Source organism: Rhinoderma darwinii, chromosome 13 (genome assembly GCF_050947455.1).
Source record: "Rhinoderma darwinii isolate aRhiDar2 chromosome 13, aRhiDar2.hap1, whole genome shotgun sequence".
Taxonomy (NCBI): Eukaryota; Metazoa; Chordata; class Amphibia; order Anura; family Rhinodermatidae; genus Rhinoderma; species Rhinoderma darwinii.
Genome location: NC_134699.1, coordinates 49,795,663 through 49,819,800, shown reverse-complemented (window position 1 = coordinate 49,819,800; position 24,138 = coordinate 49,795,663). Strand labels below are relative to the sequence as shown.

The following is a 24,138-nucleotide window of genomic DNA, read 5'->3' as shown; positions in this document are numbered from 1 at the left end:
CCAATGCAAACTAAATCACTAAATATAAATAAATATGCATTACTGCTAAATCTACAGGGAGGTTCTTAGTGCACATTTCGATCAAAAAGTGTTTGCCCACCTGGCAGGACGAGGCGACATGTCACAATATTTAGTTACCTTTAATAACAGTGCTACCTTCTGTTCACTGGGTAGTGTAATAGTATTGGTAGCCTTCATGTATAATAACAGTATCTGTTTAACACCTTCCCGATGTATACTTATATCAGGTCACAGCCGGGTAGGGGAAGTATGGATCGGGCTGACGGGCTAAACACGCTCCATACAACGTGGGTGTCAGATGTATGTTATAAAGTATGGGAGCACGGTCCGTAAAAAGCAAAAGATAGAACATGTCCTATCTTTTGCGGAGGCTTTCTACAGCCCGGACACCTTCCTGCAAATATACAGGAAGGCGTCCGTGGTCAATAGAAATGAACATGTGCCGTAATTACAGACAAATTCTGCGGTGGTGTGCATAGGGCCTTAGACCCTGTGTGCCTGCCAATCTCCTAGTAATAGACTTAAAATTAACAATCATCAACACGGGCAATGCCTTCTGTTTTGTAGGTATTCTCCACTGTGTGGCATTCAGTTGTAGGAGATAGAAAGGGATGCACTTGTATTATCTTTTGACTTGGGTTAGAGGCTCCTTACATGACATATAGAGCTGAACTTTTAGGGCGCTCTCCTCATAGATGGTGAGATCTAATAGAACATTGGATAAAAAGATACAACTAGCTTCCTTATGGTAATAGAATTATCAATCAAAGGCCAAAGGTCTCTTTACGTCATAAAAATGCCATCTACGTTTTACCAGGAAATACTGCCATGACCTTCTATGCGGAGCGGAGAGTTCTGACCTGTGACCTTTCTGAATTCTGCAAGGGATTTATTGAACATATTTGCATTTAAATGAGATGACTTGGGCTCTGTTAATTAAAACTGCCACAGCTGTTCCCGCAGAGTTAACCCTTTAGATTCACCCTTTACTGTGATGGAGCAGTGCCAAGAAAGGTTTTGTATGTAGGGTGTTGTGAGGTGAAATAGGAGAAACTCACGATTAAGATGGAATTAACCGTACATAAATCTCTTTATAAACTTGTAACCAAGATATGGAATCCCAACGTCACTGGCCAACTATTCAAATACATTACTTAATGAAGGGATGTAGTGGAGGAGAATGTAGACTAAGATTTTTTTCCCCCCTGTTTTTCAGGTCTGCCTAATGAAAGATGGGCACCTCAGCATCTGCCCAACAAGAATTGGAAGCGCCCCCTATTAGCCAAAACCTGGAAATAAACGTTCCTCACACAACTCATGAAGATTCAGTATCTCTTCCTCCAGCAGATGCTACAACTTTGGCCAGTTCAGTGGTCCAGGTGGATATGCCTGCCCATAATCAGATCCAAGGTAACCATGAAGTTCACTTAGATGTCTGGAAGAAGGGAGGTCGCTTGTTGTCTGCCCTGCTGGCCATTAATGTTGGTCTGATTGCCTGTGTTCTTGTGAGCAGTGGTACCTTAGAAGAAGTCTCTGTTAAGGACACTGAAGTTCTTGCGTTCTTGGTTTTTCTGATGCTGCTCTCCACCTTCTGGATGATATTCCAATTTTATTTCTCGTGCCGGAAAAATGCAGTACTCTACAAAGACTCACATGCAGGACCGGTGTGGCTGAGAGGTAATACAGCAACAACATGCTAAAATGATTTACAGTAATTGTATAAGAGGGTTAAACAACTTTTCCCATTGTAATAGTACAACTTGAACTGCATGCTTTTTATATTTTCCAATTCCTTAGGCCTCATGCACACGACCGTAAAAACTCCCGTTATTACGGGTCGTAATCACGACCCGTAATAACGGGCTCATAGACTTCTATTGGCGACGGGTGCCTTCCCGTTTTCTCACGGGAAGGTGCCCGTGCCGTTGAAAAAGATAGAACATGTCCTATTTCAGGCCGTAATAACGGCACGGACAGTCCATAGAAGTCTATGGAGCTCTCGTAATGACGGGTGGCTACATGTGTGCACCCGTCATTACGGCAGCATTGCTAAGCGACGTCAGTAAATAGTCACTGTCCAGGGAGCTCAAAGAGTTAACTGATCGGCAGTAACTCTTTCAGCACCCTGGACAGTGACTACCGATCAGTATAAACCTGTAAAAAATAAAAATAAAAGACTTTCATACTTACCGACAACTTCCTGCTTCCTCCAGTCCGGTCTCCCGCCCGTTGCCTTGGTGACGCGTCCCTCTCGACATCCTGGATGACGTTTCAGGCCATGTGACCGCTGCAGCCAATCACAGGTCAATCACAGGCTGCAGCGGTCACATGGACTGCCGCGTCATCCAGGGATGTCGGGCTGGATGTGAAGAGAGGGACGCGTCACCAAGACAACGGCCGGGTAAGTATGAATTTCTTTAACTTTTATTACAGAAAAGGCTGTCCCTTCTCTCTATCCTGCACTGATAGAGAGAAGGGGCTGCCGATTAGTGCAGCGCTATTTTGCCGCCAAAAACGTGCCCGTAAATACGGGTGGAATACGGGTGACACCGGACCCATATTTACGGGCACGGGTTCGTAAATACTGGTGCAAAACGGGTGGAATACGTGTGACACCGGACCCGTATTTACGCCAGTATTTACGGGTGGGAAAAAATACGGTCGTGTGCATGAGGACTTACTGTGTAAAATAGGTCAATGATCAGACGTCTCAAAACGTTTCCTAAAATGTATATCAGTGAGACGTTACTAAGGAAGACTATAGGAACAAATGATTAATATAGAGGATTTCCACTTTGGACAATGGGTTAGAAGGGTCTTATCACAATGAGATGATCACAAAGTGTTCCACTGCTGGGAACCCCAGCGATCAGTTCTAATCTACGGATGAACCTGGCAGCAAGTGTTTAATTCCCCTGCAGCATCACCTATGGGGAAATTAGGCATTACACAGCGCCCATTGAAATCAGTGGGCTTCCTGTGAAATAGCCTTTCTTTGTAGGCCCTCTGCACTCGGACTAATGGATGAGGGTCCTGAATAGTGAATTCCAATGTATTAACTCAGAATTAAACATCTGTTTTCTAAACCTCTAATCAAAATTTAGATATTTGGGTTTAGAATAACAACCCAATACAAGGAAATAGACTAAAGCTGCAACAAATCACTGTAGTAGTTCTTATTATATTTGGTTTAGCTAGGAAGGAATTTTAAGGTCTACTCACTCCCACTAAAATTTGCTGCATGTTAAGTACTTGAGAGAGAAGCTAAGATTAGACAGCATTATGCTTTACCTGAAAGCAAGGCCCCACCTGAAAACAAAAAAAAGTTAATTCCGACTGTAGATTAGGCCTTCTAAGACCTCCCCAAAGTATTTTTCCGGTGCCCCCCTTTTTATATCAAGGGTGATTTGGTCCAGTCCATGGGGTAAACCATTATTACACCTCCTGCACTGTGCATCAAGAAAATACCCAGGTCAAGATTACAAATTGTTTGTTTTAATTTTTTATTTTGTTGATAATTTTTCAAGATCACACAAAAGAGGTAAATTGTCGTGTGTTTGTGTGTGTGTGGGAAGGGGGGGGGGGGGGTTAGCTTGTAAAAAGTTAAGAAAACATGAAACCAATGTGGTTTTGATCTAGAAAGAGCGCCTCTTTTGTTTATGGACAAGGTCTGGTATTGCAACTCACACCCATTCAAGTGAATGAGGCGAACCTGCAATACCCTACACAGCCCATATATAATTAACTACAACTCTGGGATGACCTTTGGAACATAGGCCTCTAGTGAATTATGCAATACTAGTGGGAGGTCACAGACCATGCCACACAACGTGAATTTTCAATTTTCTCAACACAGTGCATGTGTACATTAGAAATCTTTGATTAAACTAGAAGGCCATCCTTGTACATAGTTGTTTTACATTTGCTATAAGTGTAGTCTTAAAGGGACTATCCCAGAATAGTTAATGATCACCTGGTGATAATTGTCTGATCGCTTGGGTCCTGAACCCCTAGATATTCCTCACTGCATCCCCCGCAGTGAGGAGGACCTTGAATGGAACAGCGGTCGAGCATGTGCCGGCCCCTCCATTAAATATCTATAGGACTGACATTAACAGCAGAGCGCTGTACCCGGCTGTTTCCATCATTCCCATTGACTTTGAATGAAGTGGCAGCGTGCATGCTCGACCACCGCTTCATTAAATACCCTGCTCACTGCGGGGGATGCAGTGAGGAGGAACAGGGAGTTCGGGACTTGCGATTGGTGGGGCCCCCAGCGATCAGACAAGATAATTTGCAGAATTTCTGTGCGGAAAATTTGCTGGGGATTACAGCCCCACCCATGTAGATCAGATTTCAACAAATCTAATATACATGCTACTGAACATTTTCCGGACAGAAGTTTTTAAATATACAGCATGCTCATTCTATTCTAGATGTTGACTGCGGATTTGATCCTTTTTAATGTAGAAAGGGTTAAATCCGCAGCCTTTCCGTCCAGCCTAAGGCCTCATACGCACGACGATATTATGGATGTGTTTGATTATGGCATGTTCCCCCGCATGCCTTATTAGAGCGGTATTCTTCATTATGTGGCAGCTTAGGCGGTGTAAGTGCGGTTTTTAGATCAGGTACTTTAAGATTATTATCCATATTGTCTCTTTGTTATAATGGTTGACATAGGAAGGTTCGTTCACTGATAACAATGTGCTAAAGTTTCTATAGCGGTTTAATATAGCTAAATTAATTTGTACAATTGTTGACTCCTTTAGAGAAAATGTTAATAGATTTACTTGCTGTTCAGTAAAGGTTTGTTCCTCTTCCGGCAGGTGGCCTGGTGTTCTTTGGGATCTGCAGTCTGGTTCTGGATGTATTTAAGATTGGATATTACATTAGTTATATTGATTGTGAGTCTCCGATCAAGCTTATCCACCCCATGGTTCAGAGCGCATTCATTATCCTGCAGGTAAAAGTTCAATCTAGATGCGGATGGTACCCCCTCTATAAGGGCTCATTCAGACGAGCGTCTATCTCGTCCGTGTGACGGCCGTTAAAACAACGGCCATCACACGGACTCATGTATTTCAATGGTGCCGTTCACACAACCGTTATTTCAATGGAGCGTGTGAAGGGTCTGTGAAAAAATAGGACATGTCCTATTTTACTGCGTGTCAAGCATCCCTCCATAGGCTCTAGTCTATATGGGATCTGTGACAACGCGTTCCGCACAGGTGCACCTCGGACATGAAAAAGTGCAGTTTTTCACATCCGAGGTTGGCCACGTTCGTGTGAATGTCGCCTAACAGTTCAGGGCCTTGCCATTTTATGTTATTAATCAATAGTACTTGCTTCTACATTTCAGACATATTTTCTCTGGGTCTCCAGTAAACACTGCGTACAGATTCATACCAATGTTTCCAGGTAAGATGAATTGACAAAATGCAACAAAATGTATATTTTCTTTTTATGACTGAGGGTGTTGTTCTGAATGTTCGTATGATTTTTCTTAGAAGGCAGTTCCACCCAAAATACATAATCCATCTACTGCCTTCCTAGATTACGCCTGGCTTACCTGTATAGCCTTAGTAAACCTTTATGAGATATACCATGCCCACACAGTCTCTCTTACTTAAAATGAGACTGGGCTATTATCATGGCACTTCCTCTGGTATAAGCATCACAGAACATGCCATCTGTCTAAAAGTCTTGACGTAAGAGACAAGTATATTCTTTATTGACAGCAAGGTTTATATCATATCCTTTTTTCAAATATATGGTGGGTCCGCTATTTACTGTATCGCCGGTAATGACTTTCTCCACTAGTATATAGCATTCAAGGCGCAGCTAACCGGCTATTATGGTAAATAAATTGTCAACCCTCTAGTTATATATTTATCTAAAGAGACTCTCCAGCAGACACATGAAACCATGCTCACCACTTCTCAACCTACCCACATTTAGACCCCATGCACACAAACGTAATTTTGATCCGCAATTACGGAACGTAATTGAGGATCAAAATACTGATCCATTCATTTTTATGGCCCACAGACACCTCCTCTTATATTTACGGGAAGGTGTCCGGGCCGTAAAAATTATCCACAAAAAATAGGACATGTCCTATTTTTTTATTTTATGGACCGTGCTCCCATACTTTATAATGGGAGCACAGCCCGCACATGCAGGTGACTGTCCGCGGCCGGCTCTGCACGGACCGTGATTACAGCTACGGCCGTGTGCAGGGGGCCTACAAGTTTTCTTATATTTCTCCCTATGAAAGCTCTTACCTTTTTATTTAGAGGAGAATATAAATCTAGTTTTTGTCTGAAATCTTGATTATAAAAATTACAGTTAGTAGATGCAGAATCAATATGTCCCATGGCACCTTTCCAAGTATCCCATAGGGAGAAGTGGTCATCGTGAAGGGAGAAGTGGATCAGAAGCTACATAGAACATTCCGAATTGCAAGCAGGTCTGAGGTAGAGGAAAAGGCAGCGAAAAGGCTGCGCATGCTGCTGCGTTGTGCAGCAGCATGCTTGTCACAGGCAGAAAGCGAGAGAGATGACTGGTTGACAATAACTCAGAACATTTCAATATTATATCACATCTTCTAAAAATGCCCATCTATATTTTAATATTATGACTTTTCAGGTATGGTCTTATGTTGGTACTGATAACAAATCTCAGTATATGGATGGCTGCAGTGACTGATGAATCTGTCCATCAGACGCGAGACATGGAGGAAGATTTCAAGGAGCTGACCAGCACAACTGGCTACCATGATCACAGAGGTACAAGGCATAAGAAATGTTTGAGAAAAAGATTCAGAAAAAGTCTTGAACTTCACCTTAACTTTTATACTTTTTCTTTGTAGATGCGGGTGGAGCGCATGGCCACACTTGCCGCTGCAGTAATCACTTGTGCCACATCTTCCAGACCGGATATTATTACCTCTATCCATTTAATATAGAATATAGCCTCTTTGCTTCAGCTATGACATATGTTATGTGGAAAAACGTTGGCCGTGTGATGGATGACAACATGCCATGCCACCATCGTCTTAGCCCTTGTTTCTGCTTTCATAGTATCTTTGTTGGACTTATGCTCGGAGGAATAGTTCTTCTTGGTGGTATTGTGGCTCTTGTTACATACAAAGTACAAGTCAACATTCGAGACAAAAGCCACCAGGCCCATGTCATGTTCTATTCATTCAATGTCGTTGTCCTCAGCATTATGTCCATGGGCTCACTCACTGGCTCCATCATTTACCGGTTTGATAAGAGGGACATGGATGGTCATAAGAATCCAACTCGTACTTTAGATGTGACTTTGCTCTTGGGAGCAGCACTCGGTCAATACTGTATTTCATATTACTCCATAGTTGCAATGGTAGCTACAACTCCAGGGGAGCTGCTCAATGCTTTGAATCTCGTGTACTCATTACTCATGATTGTACAACTTACATTGCAGAACACCTTCATCATTGAAGGCCTGCATAGAGAACCTTTCAGAGATTCCCCTCTGGATCTACATAAAGAACTTGTTTACACAAATGAATCTGTTGCCCCCAACCTTCCGGAGGAACCTCCTCAAGAACCAACAGTACCTGATGGAGCAAATACAGTAAACAATCAAATGCAAATGGATCATATTTGTCCATGGAATTTAAAAAGAAGACTTGTTCAGGAGATTTCCCTTTTTCTGCTGCTTTGTAACATTATAGTAAGTACCGAGGAAGACGCCTTTAGGCTACATTCACATGAACGTGGCCAAACTCGGATGTGAAAAACTGTAGTTTTTCACGTTCGGTGGGCACCCATGCTGCACCTGTGCCGGATGCGTGATCACGCATCCCCCATACACTAGAGTCTATGGAGGGATGCGAGAAGCTCCAAAAAATAGAACATGTCCTATTTTTTCACGGACCCTTCACACGCTCCGTTGAAGGAACGGTCTTGGGAACGGTCTTGGGAACGGTCTTGGGAACGGTCTTGGGAACGGTCTTGGGAACGGTCTTGGGAACGGTCTTGGGAACGGTCTTGGGAACGGTCTTGGGAACGGTCTTGGGAACGGTCTTGGGAACGGTCTTGGGAACGGTCTTGGGAACGGTCTTGGGAACGGTCTTGGGAACGGTCTTGGGAACGGTCTTGGGAACGGTCTTCTCAGGCGTACATAGAAACGAGAAAGCTCCATATTAAAGATAAAAATGGTCCCCCGTGATGGTGCTGTTTTTGGACAACCAGGAAAGAAGGGTCACATGTTTGTTTCCCCCTTTGCACCCTTTCGATAGACAGGTTTTGTACCCCCAGCAGCAAGCGGTCTGCCTTTATAGTGCATGCATTTGCTCAGTACAATTGTCGCTTTTTTCCCCCACAATGTTGAGAGGAAAGGGATCTGGGTGGAAGACCGTTGAATGTGGCCAAACAGCATCTGGATGGCAATATCTATTAAGATACATTTTTACATAAATAAATAATATATAAATATATTATAGGTGAACGTGCTGTTTAAAGTTCTGTTAGTGCTCATACTATTGTCTAATGTCTCCAATTTTCTTTTGACAGCTTTGGTTAATGCCCGCCTTTGGGGCACGACCCCAGTTAAAGAACAACTTAGAGATGAAATTCTATGGAGCTACGGTATGGACAATAATCACCAACATCAGCCTACCGTTTGGCATTTTTTATCGTATGCATGGAGCCGCCAGCCTTTTGGAAGTGTTTCGAATGTCATAGGATGTGCTGTATAAGGAGTCTTGAAAGACAGTACAACGAGAAAAGTTATTATACAGTGGAAGACGGAACAAACCGAGACGGGGGAAACACTTATTCCCCGGATTGTGATCTAATAACGAACTGAAATAATTACAAGACTGTTTTATTTTTGTAACTATTTATAGAAAATAATGAATGAAACAATATTGTGTAGCGGTTGATATGTGTCTATGCTCTGATTTGTGACTTTATATAACTATAGGTAGGGAGCAGGGTTGCCACAAGGTGCAGACCATAATAATAGGGGACACTTGTCCAGTGTCCATAAAAAAAAAAATCTACGTGTTATTTTTTTTGTTTTTTAAGCTGGAGTGCTTGCGCAGGTTATTGGCAAAGAAAAAGCAAGCACTATAGTAAGTATAATAATATACAAATAATTCATTTCAATTTTTAAATAGAAAACAAATATTCAGATCACAATTTGTGTGCCTTATACTTTCTAACACATATGCCTCTGATTATATTATCCTACACCAGGGGTGACAGATTGCGCCCAAATCCGCAACCATTATTTTAAAAAATTCTTTCAAATGCCATAGAACCAATGATGCTCAGGGTACATGGTGACAGTAAATTTCAGGGGAACAGTTTCAAGTGATCCTAATTTTAACACGATTAGGGTGCATTCACACATGCAGGTTTTGTTCAGGTTTTTTTTATGCAGTTCTTGAAGTCAAAGCCAGGAGTGGATTCAAATAATAGGAGAAGTAGCATCTGTTCTTTATACCTTTTCAGTCTTTATGATCAACACCGGGTTTTGGCTTCAAAAACGGAATAAAAAAAACTTGACTAAAACCTGCACGTGTGAATACATCCTTGCCCATGCCATAATGATTATGTAAAGCACCTGCCGCAGGACTCCCATAACAAACACATCCACAGGATCCCTATTAACAATGACAGCCACAGACGCGTCCTCAGGAAGGGGAGCATCCTACATATGGGACTGTGTGGCACCATCTACAAAGGGGGGGGGGGTGGAACTATCTACAAGGGTGGGTGTAACAAAATCTACAGGGGTGTGTGGTACTATGTACAAGGGGGTGTGACACTATCTACACGAGGGGGGGTGTGACACTATCTACACGAGGGGGGGTGTGACACTATCTACACGAAGGGGGGGGGGTGACACTATCTAAACGAGGGGGGGGGGTGACACTATCTAAACGAGGGGGGGGTGACACTATCTACACGAGGGGGGGGGTGACACTATCTACACGAGGGGGGGGTGACACTATCTACACGAGGGGGGGGTGACACTATCCACACGAGGGGGGGGGGTGACACTATCCACACGAGGGGGGGGGGGGTGACACTATCTACACGAGGGGGGGGTGACACTATCTACACGAGGGGGGGGTGACACTATCTACACGAGGGGGGGGTGACACTCTACACGAGGGGGGGGGTGACACTCTACACGAGGGGGGGGGTGACACTCTACACGAGGGGGGGGTGACACTCTACACGAGGGGGGGGTGACACTCTACACGAGGGGGGGGGGGTGACACGCTCTACACGAGGGGGGGGGTGACACGCTCTACACGAGGGGGGGGGGGTGACACGCTCTACACGAGGGGGGGGGGGTGACACGCTCTACACGAGGGGGGGGGTGACACGCTCTACACGAGGGGGGGGGGTGACACGCTCTACACGAGGGGGGGGGTGACACGCTCTACACGAGGGGGGGGGTGACACGCTCTACACGAGGGGGGGGGGTGACACGCTCTACACGAGGGGGGGGGTGACACGCTCTACACGAGGGGGGGGGGTGACACGCTCTACACGAGGGGGGGGGTGACACGCTCTACACGAGGGGGGGGGTGACACGCTCTACACGAGGGGGGGGGTGACACGCTCTACACGAGGGGGGGGTGACACGCTCTACACGAGGGGGGGGTGACACGCTCTACACGAGGGGGGGGGGGTGACACGCTCTACACGAGGGGGGGGGGTGACACGCTCTACACGAGGGGGGGGGTGACACGCTCTACACGAGGGGGGGGGTGACACGCTCTACACGAGGGGGGTGACACGCTCTACACGAGGGGGGGGTGACACGCTCTACACGAGGGGGGGGGTGACACGCTCTACACAGGGGGGGGTGACACGCTCTACACAGGGGGGGGTGACACGCTCTACACAGGGGGGGGGTGACACGCTCTACATAGGGGGGGGTGACACGCTCTACACAGGGGGGGGGTGACACGCTCTACACAGGGGGGGGGTGACACGCTCTACACAGGGGGGGGTGACACGCTCTACACAGGGGGGGGTGACACGCTCTACACAGGGGGGGGTGACACGCTCTACACGAGGGGGGGGGGGTGACACGCTCTACACGAGGGGGGGGGGGGTGACACGCTCTACACGAGGGGGGGGGGTGACACGCTCTACACGAGGGGGGGGTGACACGCTCTACACAGGGGGGGGGTGACACGCTCTACACAGGGGGGGGGGTGACGCTCTACACAGGGGGGGGGTGACACGCTCTACACGAGGGGGGGGGTGACACGCTCTACACAGGGGGGGGTGACACGCTCTACACGAGAGGGGGGGGTGACACGCCCTACACGAGAGGGGGGGGTGACACGCCCTACACGAGAGGGGGGGGTGACACGCCCTACACGAGAGGGGGGGGTGACACGCCCTACACGAGAGGGGGGGGTGACACGCCCTACACGAGAGGGGGGGGTGACACGCCCTACACGAGAGGGGGGGGTGACACGCCCTACACGAGAGGGGGGGGTGACACGCCCTACACGAGAGGGGGGGGTGACACGCCCTACACGAGAGGGGGGGGTGACACGCCCTACACGAGAGGGGGGGGTGACACGCCCTACACGAGAGGGGGGGGTGACACGCCCTACACGAGAGGGGGGGGTGACACGCCCTACACGAGAGGGGGGGGTGACACGCCCTACACGAGAGGGGGGGGTGACACGCCCTACACGAGAGGGGGGGGTGACACGCCCTACACGAGAGGGGGGGGGTGACACGCCCTACACGAGAGGGGGGGGTGACACGCCCTACACGAGAGGGGGGGTGACACGCCCTACACGAGAGGGGGGGGTGACACGCCCTACACGAGAGGGGGGGGGTGACACGCCCTACACGAGAGGGGGGGGGTGACACGCCCTACACGAGAGGGGGGGGTGACACGCCCTACACGAGAGGGGGGGGTGACACGCCCTACACGAGAGGGGGGGTGACACGCCCTACACGAGAGGGGGGGGTGACACGCCCTACACGAGAGGGGGGGTGACACGCCCTACACGAGAGGGGGGGTGACACGCCCTACACGAGAGGGGGGGTGACACGCCCTACACGAGAGGGGGGGTGACACGCCCTACACGAGAGGGGGGGTGACACGCCCTACACGAGAGGGGGGGTGACACGCCCTACACGAGAGGGGGGGTGACACGCCCTACACGAGAGGGGGGGGTGACACGCCCTACACGAGAGGGGGGGGTGACACGCCCTACACGAGAGGGGGGGGTGACACGCCCTACACGAGAGGGGGGGGGTGACACGCCCTACACGAGAGGGGGGGGGGGTGACACGCCCTACACGAGAGGGGGGGGGTGACACGCCCTACACGAGAGGGGGGGGGGGTGACACGCCCTACACGAGAGGGGGGGGGGTGACACGCCCTACACGAGAGGGGGGGTGACACGCCCTACACGAGAGGGGGGGTGACACGCCCTACACGAGAGGGGGGGTGACACGCCCTACACGAGAGGGGGGGTGACACGCCCTACACGAGAGGGGGGGTGACACGCCCTACACGAGAGGGGGGGGTGACACGCCCTACACGAGAGGGGGGGGTGACACGCTCTACACGAGAGGGGGGGGTGACACGCTCTACACGAGAGGGGGGGGTGACACGCTCTACACGAGAGGGGGGGGTGACACGCTCTACACGAGAGGGGGGGGTGACACGCTCTACACGAGAGGGGGGGGTGACACGCTCTACACGAGAGGGGGGGGTGACACGCTCTACACGAGAGGGGGGGGTGACACGCTCTACACGAGAGGGGGGGGTGACACGCTCTACACGAGAGGGGGGGGTGACACGCTCTACACGAGAGGGGGGGGTGACACGCTCTACACGAGAGGGGGGGGGTGACACGCTCTACACGAGAGGGGGGGGTGACACGCTCTACACGAGAGGGGGGGGTGACACGCTCTACACGAGAGGGGGGGGTGACACGCTCTACACGAGAGGGGGGGGTGACACGCTCTACACGAGAGGGGGGGGTGACACGCTCTACACGAGAGGGGGGGGTGACACGCTCTACACGAGAGGGGGGGGTGACACGCTCTACACGAGAGGGGGGGGTGACACGCTCTACACGAGAGGGGGGGGTGACACGCTCTACACGAGAGGGGGGGGTGACACGCTCTACACGAGAGGGGGGGGTGACACGCTCTACACGAGAGGGGGGGGTGACACGCTCTACACGAGAGGGGGGGGTGACACGCTCTACACGAGAGGGGGGGGTGACACGCTCTACACGAGAGGGGGGGGTGACACGCTCTACACGAGAGGGGGGGGTGACACGCTCTACACGAGAGGGGGGGGTGACACGCTCTACACGAGAGGGGGGGGTGACACGCTCTACACGAGGGGGGGGTGACACGCTCTACACGAGAGGGGGGGGGTGACACGCTCTACACGAGAGGGGGGGGTGACACGCTCTACACGAGAGGGGGGGGTGACACGCTCTACACGAGAGGGGGGGGTGACACGCTCTACACGAGAGGGGGGGGTGACACGCTCTACACGAGAGGGGGGGGTGACACGCTCTACACGAGAGGGGGGGGTGACACGCTCTACACGAGAGGGGGGGGTGACACGCTCTACACGAGAGGGGGGGGTGACACGCTCTACACGAGAGGGGGGGGTGACACGCTCTACACGAGAGGGGGGGGTGACACGCTCTACACGAGAGGGGGGGGTGACACGCTCTACACGAGAGGGGGGGGTGACGCTCTACACGAGAGGGGGGGGTGACACGCTCTACACGAGAGGGGGGGGTGACACGCTCTACACGAGAGGGGGGGGTGACACGCTCTACACGAGAGGGGGGGGTGACACGCTCTACACGAGAGGGGGGGGTGACACGCTCTACACGAGAGGGGGGGTGACACGCTCTACACGAGAGGGGGGGGTGACACGCTCTACACGAGAGGGGGGGTGACACGCTCTACACGAGAGGGGGGGGTGACACGCTCTACACGAGAGGGGGGGGTGACACGCTCTACACGAGAGGGGGGGTGACACGCTCTACACGAGAGGGGGGGTGACACGCTCTACACGAGAGGGGGGGGTGACACGCTCTACACGAGAGGGGGGGGTGACACGCTCTACACGAGAGGGGGGGGTGACACGCTCTACACGAGAGGGGGGGGTGACACGCTCTACACGAGAGGGGGTGACACGCTCTACACGAGAGGGGGTGACACGCTCTACACGAGAGGGGGTGACACGCTCTACACGAGAGGGGGTGACACGCTCTACACGAGAGGGGGTGACACGCTCTACACGAGAGGGGGTGACACGCTCTACACGAGAGGGGGTGACACGCTCTACACGAGAGGGGGTGACACGCTCTACACGAGAGGGGGTGACACGCTCTCCACGAGAGGGGGTGACACGCTCTCCACGAGAGGGGGTGACACGCTCTCCACGAGAGGGGGTGACACGCTCTCCACGAGAGGGGGTGACACGCTCTCCACGAGAGGGGGTGACACGCTCTCCACGAGAGGGGGTGACACGCTCTCCACGAGAGGGGGTGACACGCTCTCCACGAGAGGGGGTGACACTCTCTCCACGAGAGGGGGTGACTCTCTCCACGAGAGGGGGTGACTCTCTCCACGAGAGGGGTGTGTGGTACTCTCTACAAAGGGGGTAGGGCACTATACAAGCGGGTGGCACTATGAGGGGAGTGTGTGGCGCTATACAAGGAACGTGTATGGCACTATCAAGTGGGGTGTGGTACTTTTTTCCAAGGGGAGCTATGTGTGGAAATTTTTAACGAGGGGACTGTGTGGCACGATCTACAGGGGGCTGTGTGTGGCACTATCTGCAAGGGGGACTGTGTGGCACTATCTAAAAGGGGCACTGTGTGTGGCACTATCCAGAGGGGGCACTGTGTGTGGCACTATGCAGGAGACACTGTGTGTAACACTTTATACAGCGGGCACTGTGTGTGGCACTATACAGTAGACGGTGTGACACTATCTACAGGGGGACTGGATGTCAACATACAGGGGTGTGACACTATATACAGAGGACATTGTGTGGGTCACTCTATACAGATGTCTTTGATTAGAGCCCGAGACATAACTTTGCTTGGCACCCCAGAAATGCAAAATTTGCCACCGAGTGTAAAAACAATGACACTTACTGCTGGGGCCCTGTCTCTAAGGGTATGTTCACACGGCCAAATTTCAGACGTATACGAGGCGTATTATGCCTCGTTTTACGTCTGAAAATATGGCTACAATACGTCGGCAAACATCTGCCCATTCATTTGAATGGGTTTGCTGACGTACTGTGCAGACGACCTGTTATTTACGCGTCGTCGTTTGACAGCTGTCAAACGACGACTCGTAAAAATACAGCCTCGTCAAAAGAAGTGCAGGACACTTCTTTCAGACGTTTTTGGAGCTGTTTTCTCATAGACTCCAATGAAAACAGCTCCAAAAACGAGTTGGTAAAAAAATGAGTTGGTAAAAATGCGAGTTGGTAAAAAACGTCTGAAAAGCAGGGTCTGTTTTCCCTTGAAAACAGCTCTGGATTTTCAGACGTTTTGGTTGACTACGTGTGAACATACCCTAAGGCTATCATATGTGATACTGTCTGCTGGGGCCATGTATTTAAGCCTATCATGTATGATACCTACTGCTAAGACCCTGTATCTAAGCCTATCATGTGTGTTACTGGCTCCTGGGGCCCTGTATCGAAGCCTATCATGTGTGATACTGTCTGCTAGGGCCCTGTATCTAAGCCTATAATGTGCGACACTGTCTGCTGAGCCGATGTATCTAATCCTATCATGTGTGATACTATTTATTGAGAGAATGTATCCAATTCTATCCAGTGGTGTAGCTATAGGGGTCGTAGCATATATATATATATATATATATATATATATATATATATATATATACTGTCCCCGATATATAAATATATGTTATTTTTGGGGGGGCAGGGGGTAAACATGTGCCCCATATCTTTTAAGACCCTAGCAATGCCCCCGTTTGGCATGGTGTCTAAAAGCTCATGAAATATTCTCACCCACCTGTATCCTATACACCATTCCTTCTATTCCGATAATAATGTATGGCACAAGTCATATACTGTGAAGTCAACGTGAACTCATCAATTGCCGTAAATTGCAGTCTTTTGCTTGGCATCTACTAGTTAGCTACCCGTGTGTGAATGTGTGTGTGTTATTTTGGTATTTGTTTGTGAGTCTGTACATAGCTGTATAGTCAATGATGAATCACTGAACGCACATTTATCCATAAGAATGATAGTGTATACTGTAGATAAATAATTCAGTTTTGTATATATTTAGAGCTATATGAGCACATATACACATGTATAATTATGTGTGCATAGTAAAACATTTGATCTGACTTCCTCTGGTCTGAGGCTGGCATTTTACAATAAAGCTTAAAATAGCACTCATGCACTTTTCAATATTAAAAGTAAAGCTCTTTATTTATGTCTGCCTGGTTCATTGAGTAAGACTGTGTTGTTAGAGCTGAAATCTCTATTCAGGAGCACAGAGGAGCCGAATTCGATGCTGCTACAATGGATGACGCTTTAGGGTATGTTCACACGTAGTCAACCAAAACGTCTGAAAATCCAGAGCTGTTTTCAAGGGAAAACAGACCCTGCTTTTCAGACTTTTTTTTACCAACTCGCATTTTTCGCGGCGTTTTTTACGTTCGTTTTTGGAGCTGTTTTCATTGGAGTCTATGAGAAAACAGCTCCAAAAACGTCCAAAGAAGTGTCCTGCACTTCTTTTGACGAGGCTGTATTTTTACGAGTCGTCGTTTGACAGCTGTCAAACGACGACGCGTAAATAACAGGTCGTCTGCACAGTACGTCGGCAAACCCATTCAAATGAATGGGCAGATGTTTGCCGACGTATTGTAGCCCTATTTTCAGACGTAAAACGAGGCATAATACGCCTCGTATACGTCTGAAATTTGGCCGTGTGAACATACCCTCAGCTGTAAGACTGTGTTCACACGTCATAATAAATGTGTTTTTTTGCCGTAATTTTTGCAAAAAAAAAATAAAGACTGCAGTTTTGCAAAAATCCCTGCAAAAAAAATGTGATTTGACCGTGAGCTGGGACAAAAGGTAAAGCATAATGCAAAGTGAATAAGCCATTTTAAGTTTTCTTCCCATATGTCTTCATAAAGAGGATCTGTCACCAATTTCCCAATACGAACTGCATACATTATTAAATAGATCTTTTAGACCTGATGAACCTCCTTATAAGTCTAGCTGGACTCATAAAATGCAAATTTTAATATCAGGTGGGAAAACTTTCAAAAGGGTTTATACAGCCATTCTGGCATGGATTTTCAAAGTAAGTACACCAGCTTCATTAGGCCTAAGAGATCTATTTAATAATGTATGCAGTTTGTATTGTGAAATTATATTTGTATTTGGCGACAGATCCGCTTTAAAGTAACCTTTCGTCTTCTATATACATCTCTTCTCAATAGGGTTTTTAAAGGGGTTTTCCACCACCGGACAACGGAGTATGTGATCGGTGCATGTCCGACACCTGGACCCCGCACCGATTAGCTGCTTCGGCTGCCTGCGGGCACAGGATGTCATTGCACACTAAGCAATGTATGGAGCCGGAAGCAGTTGGCTCCGTACGTTGCATAGCGGCCGTGCTGCAGAGCTACAGCTCTGCTCTTATTCACACTATTCCGTGACCGGAGCCAACTGCTTCCGGTAAAGACGTCCGTTGACCGGAGACAGCCAGAGCAGCTGACCACAGTGCAGGCTCCAGGTGTTGGACCCCCACCGATCATATACTGATGACCTAAAGGGGTTTTCCACTACCAGGCAACTGATGACCACCGCATAGGTCATCAGTTGTCTGGTAATGGAAAACCTCTTAAAGGCTGGGGTCAGTGAGGTGAGAAGGTGCGCTGTTAATGGCAACCTTTCCAAATTATTACTTCCATTAGAGTGCAAACCACCATTAATATCTGACAATTACTTTGGTGGCAGTATTATTTTGGCACTCTATGTTGGACTTATTTGAGCTCTATAGGTCAGTATTCTATGGGACCTGTATGGTAATATTATTTGGGCACTGTATGGCTAATTACCATATCAGGACTGGCATGGCCTTTTCTTTATTTAACCTGAACTTTTAGAGCTCTTTTATATACGGGTGATTACATTGGTTGAGAAACAGCAAGAAAACATCTACAAATATTATTTGAATTACTAAAAATGAAATGTGCACTAAAAAAACTACACATCTAAGGCTCTGTTCACATCTGCGTTGGGGTCCTGTTCTGACGTTCCGTCTGAGCTTTCCGTCAGAACTGGACCCTGAGCAGACACAAACTGACACAGACGGAAACCATAATGATTTCAATGGTGACAGATCCGGTGCCCGTGGTTTCCGTTTGTCCCTTCTGTGCACCGGATCCATCGTTTTGCCGGAACCAATAGCGTAGTCGACTACGCTATTGGTTCCGGCAAAATATGACGGATCCGGTGCACAAAAGAGACAAAAGTTGTCACGTATCTGTGCCATTATGATGTCATTGTGGATCAGCATTATGTCCTAATATAAAATCAATCAGAGAGGAAAACATAAACTGTACTGGAGTGACGGGCAAGATCTTCAAACAAATGTATCCAACTATGTGGCAAACTCGAGGTTGTTCACAAGATAGAAGATCACCTGTAGAGCTGTCATGACAAGCGATTATTTTTTTCAGTGACTGGTTGTACAACGTCTCTTTAGCTCAATCAATCCCTATATGAGGGACAAACGTGCCAAGTGACGCGGTACACCATAACAGGCCCCTGCCCGGCAAGGTAGGAACCGCTATGTGCACAAAACAACCAATCGGTTAAAGTATATATAAAGGGGCAATGTCCAAAACCATCTATAGGAACAGTAAAGAATCACTAATCCCCAAAATGATGTCAGTATTTGTAGAAGAATTGTCAGGTGTACTACGTCCAGTAAGAACCCGAACAAAAATGTAACAAAGCCCATGGCGTATTGATAAGGAACAGCTCGATTATTAGAGATCCTCCCCAAAAAAAAAATGCCCATATCACGGTACATAAATAGGAATGTAACAGCCGTATCTGACAAAATAAAGCCTGTTAGTGACCGCCGTAAAAATGCCTATGGGTGGTCACTAATGGGTTAAAGGTAGGGCAGGCCATCCTCTTACCGTGCGTTTCTAAACAATTCCGTCAGTTGTTATGTCACGGGACCGCACTGTCTGCTGTGTGGACCGGAAGTCTCAAGCACTATGCGAGTCTCATCGGATTGCATGGTGAAAGAATCTTCCGGTCCACACAGCAGACGCGGTAGGAATCGGCTGGCCACAGTGCGGTCACGTGACATAACGACAGTCGGGATAGTTTGGAAACTAAACGCACGGTAAGAGGATGAACACCTACCTTTAACCAAGTGTACTTTCCGAGCGGGTGCCACAATAAAATACTTCACCGGAGTGATTCTTTTAACTTGATTTCCTTGTAAATATTTTAATCAAGTTGGGATTTTTATCTCTGTTGTCTCTCATGATCATTTGCCAACAGTGTAAATCAAGGTCGATCCGGACACAAACATGCAATAATGTACAGTATGTATAAATGTTTATTTCTCCGTAAAAAGACCATTTAATCAGCGGGGTAATCTATTGATCCGCTGGAAAACCTTTACTGGAAATAGTGACGATGGCAAAGCCGGACTGTGGTATAAGTTACATTGCTGGCGAGAGATTTCAGCACCATGGCCGCTTCCTTCTTAGGCTGGGTTCACACCAGCGTTCGGCATTTCGTTGTTGTGCTCCGTCAGAGGAGCAGAACAAGAAACGGAAGCGATGGACACCACTGGCGGTCGACAGAACACATTGACTTTAATGGGTCCGTCAAGTTTCCATGGGGATGTCTGTGGTTTTACCAGAAACTATAGTGTAGCATTCTGCCTTATTGTTTCCAGTATCCCCGACCAGATCTTCGACGGAGGCAACTGACGTTCTCAATGCTGGGAGACGGTGACATCTCCTCTGAAAAACGCAGCAATTCAGTCCCCTTTCCGCAGAAGGAATAGACGTGCAGCGGTCCGAAAAATACGCAGCGCAAGTCAATTTCTGGTCAGAATATTTACACAGCGCGTGGATGAGATTTGTTAAATATTACCGTATTCTGCTGCATAATTCTATCCGCAATTCCAAACGGAAAATACACAGCAATTCTGCTACGTGCACAAGTCCTTAGTGCGGTGGAAAACGCACCAAAACACGCAGCATGAAAACGCGCAGAGAAACGCATCAAAACGTAAAAGCCACAGCGAAAAACACATGGAAAAACCCACGATTAGATGCGGTTTTTACCTGCGAATTTCCTGCGTATTGCTCCGGTTTTGGTGCGTAGCCTTCTGGTACAGAACACGCTTTTCTGGTGGTGTCAGCAGATGTGGACTTTCTACAATTACTGCGCCCTTTTTATATACAGTATGCAAAAACCTGGGTATACCTACATTCTGGCTGGCAAATTGATGTAACTCTGACTCATAGAAGGGCAGAAGAAGAGCGGTCGATAAGATCGCCACAAAGGTGGTGCCGTTACTCATATAGTCTATAAACATTTAGGACATATTAGTCAAGGAAACGCACAAGATCATGGCCCAATTACACCAATGAATTAATAAATCCACACAATAACAGTTTCAACACACACAGGATAATATACAATATAAATACTATAGCCGGTGATCATTTTGTTTACTATGCGGAAATTGGCAACAATGTCTATCATGAGCAATAGCGACTCCAGCTGGCAATAGAGGGAAATGTAGAAGAATTAGGACTATTTATTCCGATAGTTTTCAGAATTATTATAATGATAGGCAAATATTGCCACATTTGTTATGTTCCCCGATCGCTAGAACGAAGCAGCTGAAGCGCTCGTGTGATCGCTCAGCCGCTTCGTTTCTGCTCGGCTTTTTCCAGAAATTAATGTAGCGGTGAGCGGGCTCTATAGAAAGTCTATGAGCGCACACTCCGATACATCGGCTTTTCGGAAAAAGCTGAACAGACACGAAGCAGCTGAGCGCTCACATGGCCACTTATGCAGCCTCATTTTAGCGATTGGTGGGGGTCTCAGTGCTCGGACCCCCACCAAAACTACTGACATGTCAGAAGTTTGTTGAACGTTTATCATTTAGTGAGAAACTAGACATGGATCGCACCTCCACTATATACTTTGATCTATCGCGGCTAGGCAAAATGTCTAAACATGAACATGAGGTTCTTTGTTAACATTTTGATCAGATTGTATGCAAGCCCACTTGCCACTTCACGGCGACCGCTTTAAAGTGTGTCCCTACTCTAGCGGTTGCAGCCCTGCATGGCGGTCACCGTCACTGCAGCACCGCTCCTGCAGAGGGAGCAACCCAGATGCCCAAAAGCACCCATGCCATCAGGCCATGCCAAGCCTCCTTGGCTCTGGACCACGTCCCCCCACAAGTGCAGCACCACAGCAACAGAAGCCACCATACAGCACCACAACATGTGAACAGATGGAATAAGCTCACCTTACCATGCGCCCAAAGTGGACAACTGAGAGCGCAAGCAAGAGCAGAAACACTTAGGCTGGGTTCACACAGAGTTTTTTGCAGGCGGAAAATCTGCCTCAAAATTCCGTTTGGAAGTTTGAGGCAGATTTTCCTCTGCCTGCACGTCGATTTTCGTGGCGTCTTTTGCCGGCGGCCATTGAACGCCGCAGGCATAAAACGCAGTGAAATATGCTTTCTCTGCCTCCCATTGACGTCAATAGGAGGTCAGGGGCGTAACCGCGCGAAGATAGGGCATGTCCCTTCCTTCTTTCTCCCGCGAGCCGGTTTTACCGCTCACGGGAGAAAACCGCCTCCGCCTCCCTTTGAAATCAATGGGAGGCATTTTCGGGCGGTTTTTGAGGAGCGGTTTCCGCGTAAAAAAAACTGTGTGAACTCAGCCTTATGAGGTCATTCCTAAATTAAAATCAGCTGGCCTAAACGTGCTGGTGCCAAGTAAAACAGAAAACGTTTAGTTACACTTTAAGGCCTTATTCACACGGACGTGTCCGTTTTGCACGCACAAAAACTCCGTGTGGCATCAGCATATGGTGTGTGGCTGTGTGATTTTCGCGCGGCCGGCATCATGATGACACTCTGGTTTTATGTTTACAAACAGAAAAACACGAGGTGCTTTTCTGTTTTCATTCATAGTTTTTTACTACTGTAGCGCGCATCACGAGCGTGACTTCAATGGGTGCGTGCAGCGCGAAACACAGGCAAGTATAGGACATGTCATGAGTTTCACGCAGCGGACATACGCTGCGTGAAATTCGCTGATAGTCCGAACGGCCCATTTCACTAACATAGGTCCGTGCGACGCGCGTGAAAATCACGCGCGTAGCACGGACGTTTAACACTTTCGTGTGAATAAGGCCTTAGGCTCATGGGCCCCGGCGCAAAAGTTCTTATTGCCCCCCCCCCAAATTCTCATGGCCGTTGGCCCGTGAGAGGTGTGTGTGTGTATCTATAGCACTACGATTGGATATAGGGCGCGGCTCGGTGACATTGCGGTTCCAGCGCTGGATCAAAGAAAGGTAAGAATAATAATTGTTTTGCTTCTTTATCTTTTACTAATTATTTTTTTGTTTGTGTTTTTTTTACAGGTTCGGTTGTTGGACTTCGGATTCGAGGACGACTTCAATGACAGCGGTTTTTTTATTCACAATAAAATGGTTAATGAGGGTTGTGTGTGTTTTTTTTATTTCAATAAAATATTTTTTATATGTCCTTTTATTTTTTTAAACTTTATTATTATCGCCTTAGTAATGGCCGCCGGCTGATTGACAACGTCCATTACTAAGGAGGGGCTTAATGTTACCAGGTGCAGAGGCCAACACTAACCCCCATTATTACCCCGATACCCACCGCCACCAGGGGTGCTGGGAAGAGCCGGGTACGATCCAGTACCCGACCATCTGTAGTGATGGGCGGCACCGGGGCGGCCGCAGGCTGGTAGTATTAGGCTGGGGAAGGCCAAAAACAGTGATCCTTCCACCATGGTAATGCTAAGCTGCTGCTGTGTTGTATCTGGCTGGTTATGAAAATTGGGGGGGGGGTCCCCCCCATTTTTCATAACCAGCCAGATACAGTAAAGCAGCAGCAGGCTAGCATTACAGGGGGGGGGCGCTGTTTCTGGCCTTTCCCAGCCTGATAATACCAGCCTGCGGCCGGCCCATTACCCGACCATCACTACAGATGTTCAAGTACTGGATCGTACCCGACTCTTCCCTGCACCCCTGGTGGCGGTGGGTACCGGGGTAATAATGGGGGTTAGTGTTAGCCTCTGCACCGGCTATCACTAAGCCCCGCCTTAGTAATAGACGCTGTCAATCAGCCGGCGGCCATTACTAAGGCGGTAGTAATATAGTTTAAAAAAATAAAAAATAAAAAAAAAAAGAAGGACATAGGAAAAATATTTTATTGAAATAAAAAAAACAAACAAAAACACACAACCCTCATTAAGCATTTTATTGATCATAAAAAAAAGCCGTCATCGAAATAGTCCTGGAATCCGACATAGTCCAACGAACAAACCTGTAAAAAAAACACAAACACACAAAAACGAATAGCAACACATGTGGTAGGCTTAGCTACAAGGCCCATGTGTGATACTGTCTGCTGGAGCCTTGTATCTAACTAAGCCTACCATGTGGTAGGCTTAGATACAGGGTCCAACAGACAGTTTCACATATGGGCCCTATAGCTAAGCTTACCATGTGGTTATGGTAAGATGCTTAGATACAGGGCCCCAGCAGACAGTACTCTTATACAATATAAGATTACTGTATGCTGGGGCCCTGTATCCAAACCTACCGTGTGGTAGGCTTATATACAGGGCCCATCAGACAGGATCACACATGGGCCCTCTATCTAAGCCTTCCATGTGATTGGCTTAGATACCGGACCCAGCAGACAGCATCACACAATCTGTGATCCTGTCTCATGGGCCCTCTAAGCCTGCCACGTAGGCTTAAAGGGGT

General features: G+C 48.3%; 1 protein-coding gene across 1 annotated transcript; it reads left to right on the top strand.

The window, feature by feature from the left end:
• The first annotated feature begins 1,253 nt into the window (after positions 1 to 1,253).
• Positions 1,254 to 8,869, top strand: LOC142665878 (proton channel OTOP2-like). Its single transcript, XM_075845668.1, has 6 exons — positions 1,254 to 1,698; positions 4,851 to 4,987; positions 5,384 to 5,442; positions 6,673 to 6,812; positions 6,896 to 7,743; positions 8,586 to 8,869. The coding sequence occupies exons 1-6, from the start codon at positions 1,254 to 1,256 to the stop codon at positions 8,754 to 8,756; spliced, it is 1,800 nt and encodes a 599-aa protein (XP_075701783.1). The 3' UTR covers positions 8,757 to 8,869.
• Positions 8,870 to 24,138: the final 15,269 nt, after the last annotated feature.